At 31.4% G+C, this 21,181-nt stretch overlaps 2 protein-coding genes across 2 annotated transcripts; both read right to left on the bottom strand.

Moving 5' to 3' along the window:
* Window positions 1-5,185: 5,185 nt before the first annotated feature.
* Window positions 5,186-15,234, bottom strand: LOC130014740 (disease resistance protein RPV1-like). Its single transcript, XM_056103897.1, has 5 exons — window positions 13,368-15,234; window positions 12,121-13,204; window positions 11,710-12,021; window positions 6,290-7,024; window positions 5,186-5,870 (listed from the first exon to the last, which is right to left on the bottom strand). The coding sequence occupies exons 1-5, from the start codon at window positions 13,838-13,840 to the stop codon at window positions 5,346-5,348; spliced, it is 3,129 nt and encodes a 1,042-aa protein (XP_055959872.1). The 5' UTR covers window positions 13,841-15,234; the 3' UTR covers window positions 5,186-5,345.
* Window positions 15,235-15,802: 568 nt separating this feature from the next.
* On the bottom strand, window positions 15,803-20,590 carry LOC130014919 (disease resistance protein RPV1-like). The gene is made up of 6 exons (XM_056103980.1): window positions 20,127-20,590; window positions 18,152-19,238; window positions 17,715-18,077; window positions 16,853-17,641; window positions 16,225-16,773; window positions 15,803-16,084 (listed from the first exon to the last, which is right to left on the bottom strand). The coding sequence occupies exons 1-5, from the start codon at window positions 20,588-20,590 to the stop codon at window positions 16,282-16,284; spliced, it is 3,195 nt and encodes a 1,064-aa protein (XP_055959955.1). The 3' UTR covers window positions 15,803-16,084; window positions 16,225-16,281.
* Between the last annotated feature and the right edge of the window lie 591 nt (window positions 20,591-21,181).

Genomic DNA, 21,181 nt, shown 5'->3' with positions numbered 1-21,181 from the left:
ATCAATCATCATCATCATTATAAAATACTGGATGCACCCCACACTCGATTATTCCATCATCATATCGTACTTCTGGCTCACGTTGCCATGATGAAACGAAGAATACGAAGTGTATTTGACCGAGAGGAGGATCATCTGGCAGTTTAAACATGTCACTCCAAAGAAACACATGTTTTGATTGGAGATTCAGAGGATTCATCAATGCATAGCTTTGTGTAATAACCTTATGCGTATGTCCATCTATAAGAATTTCACATCCAACTAAAACTGGAGAAGGAGAAAAATTGAACAGAGTGGGGTCCAAAACAGCACAAAGATATAACCCTCTAACGTCCAACAATCGCTCAAACTGTGTAAATTGGAAAGATATTGAAGATCCGCTCTTATTTTTGTACTTCATCCTCTGCTCCACTTCACTTCCGGGAATATGTAAATCAAGCTTCTTAAAACTAAACTGCACCATCAAAAATCATTACAAAGAGTTAAAAATATCATTGTTTCAATTGAAACAAAGAGTAATTTAATAATGCAGCATCGTTATCACTCCTTGTGTTTTTATCAGCTAACAACTAAAGGGAATTTTTTTCTATCTTTATCCGATGAGGGAGTATTAGATGAATGACATGTATAAATTTATTATATATATAAAATAATCATTGCACTCATACAAGTTACAACAAAACAATTCAACCAAATGATGGATGTTAATGTTATGCAAATAATTTTTCATAAAATCTGTCTAAACAAGAAATTCCAAATCAAGTAAAAGGAAAAGAGAATATACCCAAGGTCTTTCAAATATCCAGTTCGTCAGTTTATTACGCTCCTCCTCTTCCAGATTCAAGCAATTTCTAAAATTAAATCGGGAAACATTGTAGAATTTCTTCACCGGCTGAGATAATGATTTCAATGATGTGCAACCTCTTAAATCCAAATTCTTTAGAGACTCTAAATTATTTAGCAAATTCACCGGTAATCCTACTAGATTTTTACATGTACTGAAATCTAGCTCTCGAATAGACTTGAGATGGCAAATGCTGTCTGGTAAATCTCTTATACTACTTCCATATGCTCTAAGGGTCTTTAGAGACTCTAAATTCCCCAAGTTCTCGGGTAGTCGATGCAGATTATCACAGCGAGCAATAAATATTCCTGTAAGAAATTTTAGATTGCAAAGGCTGTCCGGAAGATTCTCTAGCTTACGACACCCATTCAAATACAATAAAATAAGTCGAAAGCACTCAATGTTTGGTAACACACTAATGTCTGAGCAATAGCTGAGATCAAGATGCTTAAGATTTTCCAGATGAAGGCAGCTTGGAAAGCTGCAAAGACTTGTACAATCGGATAAATCCAAATGAGTGAGCTTGCTCAAATAATTAATAGACGACGGAATCTCAACCAAACTACTGCAGCCCTTTAAGATCAGAATTTCAAGGTTTACAGCTTTAGATAAATCTGGAATTCTGACTAGATCCTTTGAATTGCCATTATCAGTTTTTGTAAACAGTGAAGAATCTGCAGTAGCTTGAATGAATCCATGAGCTAACAGTGAAGAGGTCAATTTTGCATTCCACATTCTACTGGCCTGTTTCAGTCCATATAAGGACTTCTTCAGTTTACAAACTTGAGCAGGATGAGAAGTTTGAAAACCTGGTGGAGGAACCATGTAAACATCTTCATGAAGTTCTCCATGGAGGAAGGCATTGTTGATATCTAATTGGTGTAAAAACCAATTTTTAGCTGCAGAAATGGCCAACAGTGCTCTTACTGTACTCATTTTTGCAACAGGAGAGAAGGTGTCTATATAATCCAGTCCACATTGCTGATTGTAACCCTTTGCAACTAGTCTTGCTTTACACCTTTCAAGAGTTCCATCAGCATGACATTTAACCTTATAAACCCATTTGCAACCAATGGGGTGTTTACCAGTAGGTAGAGAGACAAGATCCCAAGTTTGATTTGCTTCCAAGGCTTGAATTTCTTGATGCATAGAATCCTTCCAACAAGAATGTTTGATGACCTCATTATAAGAGTGAGGTTCAGTAATTTAATCAATTTGTGCAGTAAAGGCTTGGTGTTTATGAGAGAGAGAAGCATAAGAAAGGACTTTGTCAATATTGTGGGGACTTGTAATTGCTGCTGTATTAACATAAGAAGAAATAGGTGTATAGAGGTAGTCTTTGAGTTTAGTAGGAGGTTGGACAAATCTAGATGATCTTCTGAGATGAGATGCTGGTAATGGAATGGGTAGAGATTCAGGAATTGATGGAATAAGTAAGGTTTCAGGAATTGAATGTTCTGGTATAGGAAGAGAAGCAGAGGTAGAAATAGGACGATAAGAATCTTGGTTTTGGGTATCATATGATCTTGGAAATACAAAATCACAGATTGTTATGGCTGGATTTTCATAGGGGAAAACTGATTCATAGAATTTGACATCTCTTGAAACAAAAAACCTTTTTGAATGAAGATCAAAAAGTTTATAGCCTTTGGAAGTAGCAGACATGCCAATGAACATGCACTTATGAGCTCTGTAATCAAACTTGGTCCTTAACTCTTTAATAGTTGATGCATAGCATAGACATCCAAAAACTCTCAAACTAGAGTAATTGGGTTCTGTGTTATATAAAACTGCAAAAGGTGTTTTGTTTTGAAGAACAGGTGATGGAATCCTGTTGATTAGATAAGCATCATGAGACACACAGTCACTCCAAAAATCTATAGGCAGTGTTGCTTGAAACTTCAAAGCTCTAGCTACATTCAACAAATGTTGATGCTTTCTCTCAACTATACTGTTCTGTTGAGGTGTGTATATGCAGCTTGTCTGATGTATTATACCCTTAGAATTATAAAAGGATGGCATTGAAAACTCTAAAGCATTGTATGTTCTTATGCACTTTATTTTGCATTGAAACTGTGTCTCAACCAAACTGCAAAACTGCTGTACTAAACCTCTAGTTTCTCCTTTAGATTTAAGCAGAAACAACCAAGTATAACGACTGCAATCATCTACCACAGTAAGAAAGTACTTGTGACCATATAATGATGAAACTTTGGTTGGTCCCCAAACATCCATATGAACTAAATCAAAAGGTTTATTATTGACAGAAACACTTACAGGAAAAGGAAGTTTCTTTTGTTTTGCATAGTGACATATCTCACAATTACTATGAATAGGTAACTTTATATCTGAATTTGTGCCTTGTAGTAACTTTATTCTTCCATTGGATAAGTGCCCCAATCTATAATGCCATAGATCTTCTTTGTTGAAACCAGTAGAAGTTGTGACAGAACTACAAACAGGTGTTATTTCAGGGTCATAACAGCTTGTTACCCTTAGATGATATAATCCATTTCTTTTATCAGCTGAGCCAATCATCTTCAACTCCCTGATATCCTGAATGAAACAGTCATTAGAATGTAGGATCAAATATATGTGTTTAGACTGTTCAGTAAGTTTACTGGCAGAGATGAGATTGAATGAGAACTTTGGCACATATAGCACATTTTCCAGAATAGGAAATGAATGAAGAATTACAGTCCCAACATGAGTGACAGGAACACTTTCTCCATTTGGTAATTTGACAAACACTCCAGTAATAGGATAATATGTGCTAAAAAGATCTAAAGAACAGGCAACGTGGTCTGATGCACCAGTGTCAATAATCCATGTATTCTCATGAGGTAAGTTTGAACAAGAACTTAGAGAATAAATCATACCTTCTGCCTTATCATCTGGTTTAAAATTGCTGGACAATGTGTTCACATGAGTAGTAGACTCATTGTTTTGCTAAATAAGATTCAACAATTTTGAGTATTGCTCAGGAGTAAAGGTCATAGAGGTGCTTGCTGCATTGGATGAAGATCCAGCATATTGTCCAGAATAAGATCCAGTGGAATTGAAATGATTGTTCTTATTGCCTGCAGGATAAGAACCAGTTGGTGGCATGCCTCTACCTTTTGGTTTATAACCATGAGGGAAACCATGTTTTCTATAGCATATGTCAATGGTATGTCCAGAATAACCACAGTGTGTGCACTTCTTTTGATAATTCTGATTAAAAAAGAAAGGTCTCTTTGGTCCATTGTATCCAACAGCATTAGCATAGACTTGAGTTCCTTGAGAATCATAAAGACTATGTTCAACTGATTCAGTAGCATTGACTGATTTAGCACAGAAGAGGTTGGACTCTTTTACTTCAGGAATCTTAGTCCCTAATTGTCTTTCTTCTTGTATCACCATTGAAAAGACTTTATTAATTTCTGGTAAGGGTTTGAACATCATTACCAGTGATCTGACAGTATTGTAGCATTCATTAAGTCCTCTTATGAATCGAAGAACATAATCATGATGCTGAAAATCCCTTGCAAGCTTGATTGCAGTACAAGAACAAGCTGGCTCACATACACAATTAGGAATGGCTCTCAGATTAGATAGCTCGTCCCACATAACTTTGAGATTTGTAAAGTAATCAGTCACAGATAAATCTCCTTGCTTAAAAGCAAAAATTTCTTCTTGAAGTTCTGCAATCCTGGTTGCATCTCTTTGCGAAAATCTTTCCTCTAAATCATTCCATACATCAATAGCTCTGTCAAGCCACATTACACTCTTTCGTATATTTGGTGATAAAGTCTGAAAAATCCATGACTGTACCATCACATTGCTTCTATCCCAAGCAGCATATATTTCTTCTGTTTTTAATGGAGTCTTAATCGTTCCATCAATGAATTTCTCCTTATTCTTAGATCTTAGAGCCATTTTCATTGACCTAGCCCAAGAATGATAGTTTGATCCAATCAATGGTGTTGTCACTAGAATCAGTGAGGGGTTTTCATTAGGATGAAGGTAAAATGGACTCGAAGCCATTTTTTCTGGTCTCAAGGAATAAGAACCAGTATTCATGTTTGTAAAAGATCAAGATAAAATCTGTTTGGCAAGCAAGAAAGGAAAAATAATAAGAATCACATATTTGATGCAATCTGATCAGAGAAGTAAGAAAAAATCACAATGTCTGATTCGCAGTAATGAGAGGAATAAGGTGATATAATTTGTTTTCTGAGAATTGAACAGAATAGAAGAATATGAGCTGTTTAGTAGCTGAGAAAGTGAAAGAAAATTGGCAGTTACAGCCAAGAAAAATACAGAGAGCATTGCTCTGATACCATGTTAAAGAATGAGAAATTTGGGGTAAAAAGTCTACTTGTTTTATTAATCATCCAAATCAGTATATATACAAGACATGTGCCATGTCAGTGATCCTAATCTAATTGCCAACATGGCAGATGATTAAAACAGAAAGGAAAACAAGGATTGCCAACATGGCATAAAATGAGCGGGAAAACTAGCTAGCATAACTAACACACTTAACTAACTCATCTTGATAAATATAGAAGATCCAACGATCATCACTACCAGATGACGGAGGAATGAACTCATCATAGAATAGTGGATGCACCCCACACTCGATTATTCCACCATCGTATCGTAGTTCTGAATTAAATGCGTCAGAAATGAAGAATACGAAGTCTATTTGACCGAGAGGAGGGTTATCTGGAAGTTTAAATATGTCACGCCAAAGAAAAACGTGTTTTGATCGGAGATACAGACGATTCAACGACATATATCCTTGTCTAATAACCGCATGCGTACCGTCTATAAGAATTTCACATCCAACTGAAAATGATAAAGGAGAAGAATTGAACAAACTGGGGTTGAAAACAGCACAAAAATATAACCCTCTAAGGTCCCCCAATCGCTCAAATTGTGTAAATTGGAAAGACAGTGAAGATCCATTCTTATTTTTGTACTTCATCCTCTGCTCCACTTCACTTCCGGGAATACATAACTCAAGGTTGTGTGAACCAAACTGCACCATCAAAAATCATTACAAAGAGTTAAAAATATCATTGTTTTGATAATGCAACATCGTTGTCCACTCCTTGTGACAGTTTCAAGAGTGACAAAATTAATGAAAATATATCATTAATCGAACAAAATTGCTTAACACTAATATTCAGTTAACTTTTTATCTACTTATCAATACATAATTAATAAAGAAATTAAATTTCTTTTTATCAGCTAACAACTAAAGTGAATTCTTTTCTATCTTCATCCAATGAGTAGATGAATGACATGTATAAATTGACTATATATAAAAATAATCATTGCACTCATACAACAAAACAATTCAACCAAATGATGGATGTTAATGTTATGCAAATAATTTTTCATAAAATCTGTCTAAACAAGAAATTCCAAATCAAGTAAAAGGAAAAGAGAATATACCCAAGGTCTTTCAAATAGCCAGTTCGTCAGTTTATTACGCTCCTCCTCTTCCAGATTCAAGCAATTTTGAAAATTAAATTGGGAAACATCGTAGAGTTTCTTCACCGGCTGAGATAATGATTTCAATGATGTGCAACCTCTTAAATCCAAATTCTCTAGAGACTCTAAATTATTTAGCAAATTCACCGGTAATCCTACTAGATTTTTACAATCAGAGAAATCTAGCGTTTGAATAGACTTGAGATGGCAAATGCTGTCTGGTAAATCTCTTATACCACTTCCATCTGCTCTAAGGGTCACTAGAGACTCTAGATTCCCCAAGTTCTCGGGCAGTCGATGCAGATTTTCACAGCCATCAATACATATTTCTTTAAGAAATATTAGATTGCAAATGCTGTCCGGAAGACTCTCTAGCTTAGCACACCCCGTCAAATACAATGAAGAAAGTTGATGGCACTCAATGTTTGGTAACACACTAATGTCTGAGCAATAGCTGAGATCAAGACGCTTAAGATTTTCCAGATGAAGGCAGCTTGGAAAGCTGCAAAGACTTGTACAATCGGATAAATCCAAATGAGTGAGCTTGCTCAAATAATTAATAGACGACAGAATCTCAACCAAACTACTGCAGCCCTTTAAGATCAGAATTTCAAGGTTTACAGCTTTAGATAAATCTGGAATTCTGACTAGATCCTTTGAATTGCTTAGATCAATCTCTTTCAAATTCTTAAGATCCTGGAATCAAACGACACAAATTAACTTCACAATTAGTACTTGCATACATCTATACTAAATATAAAAGTATGGAAGGAGGACAAGCACATTTATCATTTTTTAATATTTAAAATTAAAAAAAAAACTACCAACTTAATTATCCTAATTCAACTCATACGGTATTTCCTAATCCAATTAAAACTCTTACTTCTTTCCAGATTCAATTGAAACTTTAACATTTTAAATTAAATTAGGTGATTAAATAATACTAATTAATAATTATATTTTAAAAATAAATTCATACAAATGATGGCAAAATATAATATTTTAAAATTTATGAAACAATAAATAAATACTTGATTCAATTTGAAAAACTAATAAAAATAACCTATCAATAATTTTTTTAAATAAATTAATAAGTGTTTTATTTAAAATTTAAATTTCATAAAAGTGCTTACCATAAGTTTTTTTTATTTAAGTTGGAATACTAACGAGAATTATTAAATAAGTGTTTTATGTAAGTTGGGAATTCATGAGAATGCCCTTTGGTGCTATTAATTATCCAGTCGTAAGCCCGCGCATTTGCGCGGAATCAAATTAGTAGTTAAGTAAATTATGATTTTATTAATTTTAACAAAAATCAATATGTTATTTTAATTTTATATATTTCTTATGTTGATTGTTTTTATATTAAAATATTTTTTTATTTTCTGATTATTTTATATTTATTTCTTATAATATGGACTAAGTACCAATTTTAAACATGTTTTATAATTTTTTATTTTTATCAATAAGACTGTAAATGTTTTTAGAAGAAATGTTATATCAAAATTTAATATATAAATATATGGGTTATAATATTAATATATAAATATAAAATTTAATAAAATAAAATAAACCATAGAATTTGGTATAACCAGAGCTAAAGTTGACAATTTATTAAATTTGACTAGTTTGTATTACTTTTCTTTTTTAATTGTTAGAAGAACAAAAAAACTGAAAATTAAATACTAACAGGATACAAAAAACACTTATCGAAATGTGAAATTTTTTATTTTATTTTTTTCATCAAATGATGTCGTTTTAATGGGGTTTAATAACTAAAACGACATCGGAAAGTAACTTTAAACTGTAAAATACCAAAAAAAGAAGGGTTGAACATTTTTTGCCAAAATTTAACCTTTCTACTTAAATCACTATAAACGGAAAAGGTTGGGATTTTAAATGCAAATAATCTCTTATTATTTTAGGTATACATTAAATATAAAATGCCTCAAACTTGTGTATTTGATTTAACTACTTCTTCCGTCTCAATAGAATTGTCTATTTTTTTTATATTTTTTGTCCCAAAACTCTTATCTCATGGCCTTAAATATTTTTTGTCCCAAAACTCTTATCCCATGGCCTTAGAATTGTCTAATTATAGTTTTAACAGAACTATATTTTTAAAAAAGTAAATTTTAAAATAAATTTTTTATATTATTCCTATTTAAAACTCATTAATGATCTAGTATTTAATGTCATCTATAATTACATGAGACTTTTGTGACTATATTAAATAAGAGCATATAGGAAAAATATTAAAAATTGCAAAATTTATGATATTAATTATATTTTTTAAACCATGTGATAATATAAAAGTGGACAACTATATTGAGATAGATGGAGTATAAAATTGAGATATAACCGTATAAAGTTAACGTACAAAAAAGTAGTTTTATTTTTAAAATTTATCTTATATGAAAATAATATAATTTACTACATTGTATTGATAATTTTTTTTAATAAAAATGGTAAAAATTTAAATTAAAAATATCAGATTAGTCTATTCTTTGCTTATTTAAGACTAATAGAGATCCATAGTTTGTTTTGAAACGTTTTAAAAGATTAATATTTGTTTTGACCAAAAATTATCATAGGATTTAACCTATCTATTATATGATAAGTTGAGGTTTCTTTCTAAAATTTTTAGTTTTATTTCATAAAAAGTATGAATATATTAATTAACTATATTAATAAGAAAAAGAGTAATAAAATATAAATAATGATAATTATATTGAAATAAAAACAATACAATAATACTAAAAGTTGAAATAAAAACAATACGATAATACTAAAAGCATATTTTAGCTATAAAATGTCATAAGGAAATAATAACAAAAGAATTTACATCTCGAAGTTTAAATTTGGTAAATGATATTTATTTCTTGTTTAAATTTAGTTAAAGTAATTTTAATATATGTATGCTTGAGGTAGGGGATGACATATTTATTGAGTTCTAAATAAATATTTAAAAATATTATTTAAATATAGATATAATAAGCTATTGAAATAATTGATTGTTTAATAAAATATGTTTATGAAGCAAATTTTGTTTGAAATAGAAGTTAGAGATAGTTGGCATCATCCGAATAAAAAAGACAGTTTTCATCAGTGAAGGCAAAAATTATTTTCAACCTATTTATCCGAATAAAAAGATTACATGAGGTAAGTTGAAATAAGTAGTTTAGATGGATTAGGATGTGTTTATAAAATAAAATAAAATTAAGTAATTAAGAAAAGTGGGAACTAATGAGAATAATCTATTAGTACTGAGTAAAACAAAATTTGTGTAAAATAAAATTATTATTTAATAAAATTAATAGTAATTAAAATAAGTGAAAATTTATATATAGTTTAATAAAGATGGGAACTCATGAGAATTTTTTATTTTGTGAGAATTAATGAGAAAATTCCATTCGGTGAGAATGAATGAGAGACCTCCGTTGGTTCTCTCAATTATATAAGTATATAGATTAGGTGATTAAACAATAATATTTTAAAAATTTATATTTAATACTTATTATATTAGTTCTCTCCTAAGATATTTTCTAATTCAATTAAAACTCTAGCTTCTTTTCTAATTGAGTTAAAATTTTAACTTTCTAAATTGAATTAGACGATTAAACAATAATTTTAATATTTAGTAAGTAACTAATTCAGTTTAAAACTATAACTAATTTATTATTGATTATAAATAAAACACAATGATATAATTATAAAACATTTATTCCAATGATCATAAGATATTTTCTAATCCAACAAAAAAATCTATTAATATATATAAATTATACATAAATTACAATAATATAATTATATACTAAATTAATTAATATAACAAATTTAATCGAGCTCATAAGATGTTTTATAATCCAACAAAATTCTAACTAATTTAATATCGATTATAATTTTAAAATATATTAGTATAAATATAATGAATTTAATTAATATAATAGTATACTTGCTACTACTTTACTTATTAGTGTAATTAATTAATCTATGCTATATATAAAAGTACGGATGGGGAGACAGGCAAATTTACCGATTAATCCTTACTAATCTATTACTAAATAAAAGTTTTATGGTCATTAATTAATTATTTATATAATTAATGACTAAAGATATATTCTAATTAAAATCCTAATTAGGTTTTATAATAATAAAAGTCCTACTTATAACAGAATTATAAGATAAATAAATGCATAAATAATGAGATAAGACTGTAACAAAATGCATAGAGAAAGAAAAATGGAGAACAAAAAACAATGAGATAGAGAAAAAAAAGCTCCTACAAAACATTGGAAACTAGGTTTTACATATTAAACTTCACGAATCACCCACTACTTCGATCTTAAAAGCTCAGAAAAAATAAACTTTATTTCGTGTTCAAGACAAGACATGGTGTAGCTTAATTATTTTTTAATTATCCTAATTAGGTATTATAATAAGAGTCCTACTTATTACTGAATTATAAGATAAGTAATCTACCTATTTTATTCTTGATTAATAACCTAATCCGTACACGTGACATTGTTATTTTACTGCTATTTTACAAAAACAAAAAAAATAGAGCAATCGATATATTTTTTTTACTTATAAAGATAGCCGATTTATTATTATTATATGGGAAGAATAATACACATCGTGGCATTCCTAATCCAACTACAAGTTAGATATATAGCCATATTTCTAATTTCAAAAGGACTTAATTATTACTATTTTAATTATTATTTAATTATCTACAATTTCAATTAAAGTAAACTACTAATAAATTACTATTTTAATTATAATTTGATATATTTTATTTATATTCTTTATAAATAAGGTAAAAAATTCTTAATTAACTACTATATTAATTATTATTTAATTATTTATATTTAAATACAATTTATAATTATAAAAGTAATTATTAATTAAATATAAATAATTAGTCTAATCCGTAATAAATATATTTATCATTATTTGACGAGTAACACACGAGCTACGTGTGAAACATGTAAAGCGACATTAGTATGATTAATACTATTAATCCAAATCATTCATATATTTCGTAATTGAACAAAAAAAGCGCTGGCAAGCAAATTGTTAGATCATGGATTCACGTCTCCCCATAAGCGATCCCCTTTTACAATTATCTAAAAAAAATCTAACTAATTGATTATTGATTATACATGAAATGTATTAGTATAATTATAATAAATTTAATTAATATATTATACTATAAATAAATGTTATTGACATCACTAACTAATTTAATATTAATTATAAATAAAATATATTAGTATAATAATAATGAACTTAATTAATATATAAATTAACGAGTTATGTTACGAGCCACATGCGTAACACGTAATGCGAAACTAGTTTATATAAAAATAGCATCCTACCTGAACTCGTTTCCATAGTTCTTTAAGTTTGCTCTCCACCATGTCAAGTTTAACAAGTTTTTCTGCGCTGAAATTAAGTGGCAGCGATTCCAAAGGGCATCCACTCCAGTGGAGAAACCTTAGCTCATCGGACACAGACTCAAGGCGCTCTGAAAAATGTATTTTGTTTTCTTCCTCTTCCTCTTCCTCTTCATTTTTATCATAGAATATGAGATATCTAAGATTTTCCATTTTCTCAAATGCTTTAGGACTGAATTGCACGTCTTTAATTTTTGACATGTTTAGTGATATACCTCTAATTGTTTCAACCCCCTGAAAATTAGCATCAAATATATGATTTAGTAAAAATAATATTTTCAGTTAAGAGTAAAAATAGAAAAAATAAGGCACACTTATTAATTAGTTTCTTGCCTTAATCCGTTTCACTGCATGACATATATCCTCAGGATGCGACAACCTTCGACGCTTGCCGAGTTGGTTTTCGCTGCAAATAATATCCTTGCCCATTTGTTGTATCAAGTCATGCATATACAACTTATTTTTTGATATATATATGAGACATTTGTCAATGAGACGGCTAATTCCAATTTTTGAACCCGGTAAGTCCAACATACTTTCAACCATATTTCTATATAGATCCGATTTAAGAAGGAAAACAATATCGAGGAAATTTTCTTTATCCTTCAAAGATAGTCCATCATAGCTTATTTTGAGTATGTTTTGAATTCTATCATCCGATAAATTTTGTAGTTGTTGCAGTTCATCTTCCCACTCTTCCTTACTTTTGCCATATAAATTGGAACCCAAAACCTTAAGAGCTAATGGAAGGCCTTGAGCATATTCCACAGCACTTCTTGAAAGTATTTCATATCCTTTTTCAGGAGTACTTTTCCTGAAAGCATGCAAGCAAAAGAGCCAAAGACTTTCCGTCCCGTATAATTTTTCAGCTTCATATATTTCTGCACCGCAATTCTTCAGCAGTTGTTTGTCTCTGCTTGTCATAATAATTCTACTCCATGGACCATAATTAACTTGTCCAATCAGCCGTTCTACTTGATCAAAATCACTCACATCATCAAGAACAAGAAGAACCTTTTTCCGTGAAAGTCGTTTTCTATTAAAAGGTGATAACAAAATGGGAGCAGCTGTATTTGAATTTTTTGTTTCCAATAATTCCGAAAGAATTTCACTCTGTAAACGATCAGGTGTGTAACTTTCTAACTTTTCCCTGACCCTTTCAATGAAGCACTGATTTGGAAATTGATGACGAATTTTATTAAACACTTCGTTAGCAATTGTGGTCTTTCCAATACCACCCATTCCCCAAATTCCTACAACTCGCACATCTATCGACTCAAGACATAATAATGACTCAACTTCGCTTACCCGTGAGTCCATTCCTACTAAATCGTCCCTACAAGAATCAAGTGGATACAAACTTTCCAAATTCTTTATAACATGTTCATTAATTTCCTCAATAAGAATAGAGTCATGCCTGGTCATGTGTAAAACACAAAATGATTAATCAATAATAAATTATTAAACTAAAAAACACTCAAGAGTATACTAAGTTTTGTGATTCCACAATCCACACATAGTGATTAATTAAGATTATATTTTAGTTTGTAAAGAAAGATAATAGGGACATGTTAACTTACTTAACATCTTGAGAAACCAAGCCTGACATTCCTGATGTTTCTTTCAAAACTCGACACCAATTCTCCACCTCGTCCAAGGAGTCTTTCAATTCATCTTTATGCTTAGCAATTGCAACACCATAACTCTCGGTCAGCTCTTGAACATGAGTTGGATCTATTCTATAAAAAACCAGTATGAGTATTTGTCCCATAGCCTTCATGCAATGGAGAATTTTCACCAGCTCCTCCAAACACCAAGGCGAAAATGCATAATTTTCCGAAAAAATGACTAGAGAAATATAAGATTGCTCGATCGTTTCCCAAAGGGAAGTTGAGACATATTTTCCTCTTTCAACGTTTTCATCCACAAAAGCATCGATTCCTTCGTCAACCAACGCTTTATGGAGATGGCTGAGAAAACCATCTCGGATATCAGCACCTCTAAAACTAATGAACACATCATATTTCTTAGGTTGAGAAGAAGAAGAAGCCATAAAGAAACAAGAAAATAGAAACTTAAGTGTACAAGGTGAAGAAGGAAATCTCTACAAATACTAATGAAGGGAATATCATTTTATGCTCAATAATTTAACAGTTAGTCTTCCACAAAGATAATTATTAATTGTTTTAAACGTAAGCAAAGATTATTTAATAGCTCATCTAATGTTTTTTTTCTTCAAAATCACCTTATTAGCAGGATCTTCAACATCAATTACATCATTAAATAATCATTCCTATTACAAATTAGTATAGTCAAATGAAATGAGGATTTTTAATAGCTATTAAATGCCCACTAGTCATAGTTTACTAGCCAAAATTTCACCTTCCAAAAAAACAACAACCAATTGAATAAAAAAATAATTTTTCTAACCTTTTTGTAACTAAATTATACTCCCTCCGTCCCATTTAAGAAGGGACATATTCCATTTTTATTTGTCCCACTTAAGAAGGCTATATCATATTTTTTGTGCCAATTTATATGAATTTTCTTTTTTTACCCTCTTTTCTCTTTCCATAATTAATGACTATAAGTTTATACACAAAATACAACACTATCATAAATAGGGGTAAAATAAGAAAACACTATAATAATTAATGTTTTTTTAATATATGTGAAAAAATCATTTGTCCCTTTTTAAACGGGACGGAGGTAGTATTAAGGTATGGCAGTCCAACTAAGCAAGATGAGATACACATTTGAAGATAACATTAATGTGTTTATTTCTTTCCGAGAAAGCACTAAAGTAGTAAGTGAATGAAACAGTAAAACAGAGATGATAAATGTTGGTTACTGCAAATTAAACATAAGATACCAAAAGGATTGTACATATGAAATTTAAGGCAACAAATTTGGTAAATTTCATTCTCAAAAAAATTGGTCCAAGAAATTCAAAGAAGTATATGTTGGATTATGCAGTAAGATTGTTGTCCAAAATTAAAGTTAAATTATTACTAACCGAAATAAACCTCTTTAAATAGAACATCTCAATATTTATATCTCCAATATAAGCAATCTGCAGTAGATTTCACTATTTTGCGGCCATAAATGAATAGAACCAATACATAGGACATATCAAAATGCAAAGCATAAACATGAACACATTGCAATTGTAGTAGAAAGCATAATCTGAAATTATAATATTCCATTTAAAAAAAAAACTTCTAAGACTCATTCTATCGAACACATTGTGTGCATCTTTCAGTTTTTCTATTTAAGCATACATACGGATCAATTCATTCCAGTCATGTATATGGTTTTCAATCCATTTCCAAGACTTCCCCATGGACTGTTTTAAACAAGCTAAAATCACCCACATGAGTAGAAGCATTAATAACCAAAAGAAAAGTAAACTCACCATCTAATGTTCCACTTTTTTTTTTTTTTTGAATCAATTGTCTTATATATGGACATTTAACAATTTTAACACAAAAAAAAAGGCAAAAGGTTCATATAAGCCCTCTGAATTACGGAAAAAGAATGTTTATATCCTTTAACTCCAACTCGATTCAACTCCATACACAAATTTAGTACAAGCTTACTTGAAGTTTTTCAAAGGAATGATTTGGTTTTTTTTTTTTGCTACTTTTGTGCCTTTCTGTAATTCTTTCTCTAATTATAATTTTAGCAATTGCCACCTTAACTGGTTATGTACAACTTTTTCCATGATTTGTATCACAAATATTATACTTGAATAGAAACTAATTTATACTGTTTTTCCAATTTGCTACTGCACTTGAGCTTATGTTTGAAGGGGTTCGCCAACTAGTATAGCGGAAAATTATGCTGCGCGAAAATAAAAATCTTGTCTGCCAACTATGTAGCAAGAAACTACTATTTTATACGAAAATGCGAATGTTAATACAAATAATGTTGAAATTAAAATGATAAAATTATATATTATACAAGGATATATTATATATCTTAAATTTTGCAATTTCAGAAGTATTTTCAAAAACAAAAACTCAACAAAGACAAGGAGGAAGAAAACTAGAACTAGTAAATCAAATTAAGTTATATATACACACAATCCCGGCTCTAAAGTATAAACACTAGGCGGGCAGCAAATCGGACCATAGACGATCAACCTGAGATGATGAGTTGCAACATCAATTGCATAGAATCAAGATCATGGCGAATTCCATGGCATGGATTTCGTGTTGAGTTGATTGCATCTAGGATATTGCTCGTCGTTCTGAATAGTCTGTTGTATATTTCTCGAATTATCATTTTCTGCATTCTGAAAACAAGAAAATACTTTCACATTACACTCAAGAAATGAGTTTCAAATTGGTCATTTTATTCTTGCAAAATATAAGAATACCGCATGACAACAAAAACATAAATAAATAAAAGTGAAAAGAAAACAGGATAGCTTACCCGTTACTTGAGGAGTACAAGGTTCATTTGTGCTTCGTATAGGCTACAATCGACCCATTATGAGTCTGTTTTACAGCAATCGATCATTAACTCATCACAAAATACTGGATGCACCCCACACTCGATTATGGCATCATCACATCGTAGTTCTGAATTACCAGTTTTTGAAATGAAGAACACGAAATCTATTTGACCGAGAGGAGGGTTATCTGGCAGTTTAAACTTGTCACGCCAAAGAAAAACATGTTTTGATCGAAAATTTGGGACATAGGCGCTTTCACAGACTAGTCTGGTTGATGAGCGTCTATGTTCGTCTGTAAGAACAACATCACATCCTATATCGACTACGTGAACTGGAATTAAAGAAGGATCAAGAGGAAGATGGAACAAATTGGGGTCAAAAACAGCACAAAAATATAACCCTCGAACGTCCAACAATCGCTCAAATTGTTGGAAAGACATTGAACATCCATTCTTATTTTTGTACTTCATCCTCTTCTCTACTTCACTTCCGGGGATACATAACTTTTGCTGGTTTGAGATCATGAACTGTACCATCAAAGATCATCATAAACAGTTAAAATTTAACTAAACAAGAAATTTCCAATGAATTAAAAAAGAGAGGTACCTTATATGGACGATTAAGCCAAGGTCTTTCAAATACGTAATCCATCATTTTATTACGCTCCTCCTCTTCCAAATTCACACAATTTTCAAATGCAAACAGGAGACGATAGTGTTCTTCCTTCACCAACTGGAATAATGTTTTTAATGATGTGCAATCTTTTACTTTCAAGCCCCATAGAGACTCTAAATTTAGCAGACCCAACGGCAATCTTACTAGATTTTTACAAGCAGTGAAATGTAGCCATTCAATAGACTTGAGATGGCAAATGCTGTCTGGTAACTCTTTTAGACCACTTTTATCTGCTCTAAGGATCATTAGAGACTCTAAATTTCCAAAGTTCTCAGGCAGTCGATACAGATTTTCACAGTATTCGATGGATAAATCAGTGAGATACTTTAGATTGCAAATACCGTCGGGTAGACTTTCTAGCTTAAAACAAGCAACTAAACGCAATGAAGAAAGTTGATATGATACGGGAGCACGTTCTAATCCAGAATGACATTCGTAGCACGCAATGTTTGGTAACATCCTGATGTTCGGGCAAAAGCTGAGATCAAGCCTCTTAAGACTTTCCAAATGAAGACAACTTGGTAAGCTGCAAAGACTTGAACATCTGGACAAATCCAAATCAATAAGCTTGGTCAAATATTTAATTGATGGGGGAATCTCAACCAAACTACTGCAGCCCCCTAACTTCAAAACTTCAAGGTTTACGGCTTTAGACAAGTCTGGAATTCTAACTAGATCCTTCGAATGTTTGAGATCAATCGATTTCAAATTTTTAAGATCCTGAAAATTAACACTACATGTAATTAACTTCACAATTAGCGCATGCATGCATGTATATAAAGTAATTTCCTACCTGAACTCCTGTCCATAGTTCTTTAAGTTTGCTCCCGACCATATCAAGTTTAACAAGTTTCTCTGCACAAAAATTAAACGGCAGAGACTCCAAAGGGCATCCTTTCCAATGGAGAAACCTTAGTTCATCAGACAAAGATTTAAGGTGATCAGAAAGATGTATTTTGTTTCCTCCCTCTTCATCTGTATCGTAAAATATGGGATATCTTCCTCCGGCCTCTTCATCTTTATCATATAATATGAGATATCTAAGATTTTCCATTTTCTCAAATGCTTTAGGACTAGACTGCACGTCTTTTATTCTTGACATGTCTAGCGATATACCTCTAATTGCTTCAGTCCCCTGCAAATTAGCATCAGATGTATGAATTACGAAAATAATGTTTTCAATCAAGAGTAAAAGCACAAGGAAAAAAGCGAAGTTATTAAGTTTCTTGCCTCAGGCTGTTCGACAGCGTGACATATATCCTTGGGATGCGACAACCTGCGACAATTGCCAAGTTGGTTTTCGCTGCAAATAATATCCTTGCCCATTTGTCGTATCAAGTCATGCATACCCAACTTATTACTTAATGATACATATATGAGAGACTTGTCAATGAGACGACTTATTCCAATTTTTGAGCCAGGAATGCCCAACATACTTGCAACCACATTCCTGTCAAGTTCCCAATTAACAAAAAAAGCAATATCTAGGAAATTTTTTTTGTCCTTCGGAGATAGTCCATCATAGCTTATTCTTAGTATTTTTTGAATTTTATCATCTGATGTATCTTGTAATTGTTGTAATTCATCTTCCCACTCTTCCTTACTTTTGCCATATAAATTGGAACCCAAAACCTTAAGAGCTAATGGAAGACCTTGAGCATACTCCACAGCACTTCCTGAAAGTATTTCGTATCCTTCTTCAGGAGTACTTTTCCGGAATGCATGCAAGCAAAAGAGCCAAACACTTTCCGTCACGTATAATTTCTCAACTTCATATATTTCTGCACCACAATTCTTCAACAGTTGTTTGTCTCTGCTTGTCATGATAATTCTACTCCACGGACCATAATTAACTTGTCCAATCAGACGTTCTACTTGATCAAAATCATTCACGTCATCAAGAATAAGAAGAACCTTTTTTCGCGAGAGCCTTTTTCTAATAAAAGGTGATAGTGAAATGGGAGCAGCTGTATTTGAATTTTTTGTTTCCAGTAATTCTGAAAGAATTTCACTCTGTAAACGATCAGGTGTGTAACTTTCTAACTTTTCCCTGACCCTTTCAATGAAGCACTGATTCGGAAATTGATGACGAATTTTATTAAACACTTCGTTAGCAATTGTGGTCTTTCCAATACCACCCATTCCCCAAATTCCTACAACTCGTACATCTACCGACTCAAGACATAATAATGACTCAACTTTGCTCACCCGTGAGTCCATTCCAACTAAATCATCCTTACAAGAATCGAGTGGATACAAACTTTCCAAATTCTTTATAACATGTTCAATAATTTCCTCAATAAGAATAGAGTCATGCCTGGTCATGTGTAAAACACAAAATGATCATTCAATAAGAAATTCTGAAACTAAAAAAAATACTTAATAAGAGTATATTGTGTATTGTGATTCCAGTGTGGAGTTAGGGCTGACAATCTGGGACGCATCATAACACGAAGTAAAGCAGGTTAAGTTTGAGCTTTTACGGATTATAGTCGTAAATAGGTCAACCGGTTTATGTAACGGTTGAATAATATGTTAAATGCGCCTAACTCATCTAAGATAAGTTTGAACATTTATTATAATTTAGTTAACTTAATTAAATTATTACATGTGATCAAGTGTACTCCTATAAGACATACTCCTTGTGGCATATAATATTTGTCACATTTGTCTTGCACATAAGAAATTAAAAAATAATTAACAGGTCTTAATTCATAAATATTTTTCCTAAGTTAACCATATCTTGAAAATGGTTGACATTTATGATTACTATTTTTATTTGTGTTATTATATTCTTTCAATAAATTATTAGGGGTAAATTTTGAAAAAATCACAATGAATACTCCCTTAATATTCTAAAGTGATAAATATTATAGAATAAAAAAAATCAAATGTGATAAATATTATGAACCATAGGAAGTCTAATTTATTAATTATTGTTTGTTGTATTAAGATTTATGGTTGTTTCAAGGTTTGTTATTTGATTATACCCACTTAATTAAAAATAGTGTTAAATAAGTTTAATAGGTAATCAATAAACGTGTTAAACATGTGATTTATTATGACTTTATTGATGAAACAAGTTAAAATGTGGCACGTGTTACCCCGTTTAATAAACGTGTCGTGTTTGCAAATAACCTAGGCATGCTGGTCAAGATGATGTTCTAATTAGCGACCAAAAGAAAATAGGGAGATATCAACTTACTTAACATCTTGCGAAACCAACCCTGACAATACTGCAATTTCTTTCAAAACATCGCACCAATTCTCCACCTTATCCAAGGAGTACTTGCATTTCCTTTTATACTTAGCAATTGCACCACCATAACTCCCGGTCAGCTCTTGAACATGAGTTGGATCTATTCTATAAAAAACCGGTATGACTATCTGTCCCGTAGTCTTCATGCAATGGAAAATTTTCACGAGCTCTTCCAAACACCAAGGAGAAAACGCATATTTTTTCGAGAAAATGACTAGAGAAATGTAAGATTGCTCGATCGTTTTTAAGAGGGAAGTTGTGACATCCTCTCCCCTTTCGAGGTTTTCATCGACAAAAGCATCGATTCCTTCCTCGACCAATGCTTTATGGAGATGGCTGAGGACACCATCGCGGACATCAGCAATGAACACGTCGTATCTTTTAGGTTGAGAAGATGAAGAAGCAGCCATAAGGAAAACAATATGCAAAGAAGCAGAAGGAAAGTTTAACAAATGCTAATAAAGGGAAGTGAACATCATTTTCGCTCAATAAATAAAAATGATTTAGAAAGAATAGGAGTAAATTAATTTAAAATTTGACTATTTTCAACATAAGCATAGATTATTTAACTCAACTAACCCAATTAAGCTGTTCAAATAATTTTCTTCATGGCAATTTAAATAGACTAGTGAGAAAGCAAGAAAAGTGGTTAAAGTGAAACAGATCATTAATTACCTACTAATCAAATTTAGCTATCTAAAAAGCACCTTCCAAGAAATTATAAAACATTTCCTCTAATTAAATAATTATTTTCCAGCAACATAAAGCAAGAGAGAATTGAGCAATTACTTTGACAAAAAATTCACATAAAAACTTCTTTTTTCTTTTGATGACAAGTACTCACACTCTTCCGAATCGAAGTCTAGGATCTCTGCCAAATTTCGGGATGTGAACTGCCCACAAGCCCATATACCTAACACTTCTGGTATATAATGGCCAGCACCAAATCAAACCACTCTATTTATCATAAAGGACGCAGTGCCTAGATGGCCGATGCTTAG

The sequence above is a fragment of the Mercurialis annua genome, linkage group LG8, assembly GCF_937616625.2.
Source record: "Mercurialis annua linkage group LG8, ddMerAnnu1.2, whole genome shotgun sequence".
Lineage (NCBI taxonomy): Eukaryota > Viridiplantae > Streptophyta > Magnoliopsida > Malpighiales > Euphorbiaceae > Mercurialis > Mercurialis annua.
This window is presented reverse-complemented; position numbering and strand designations above follow the sequence as displayed.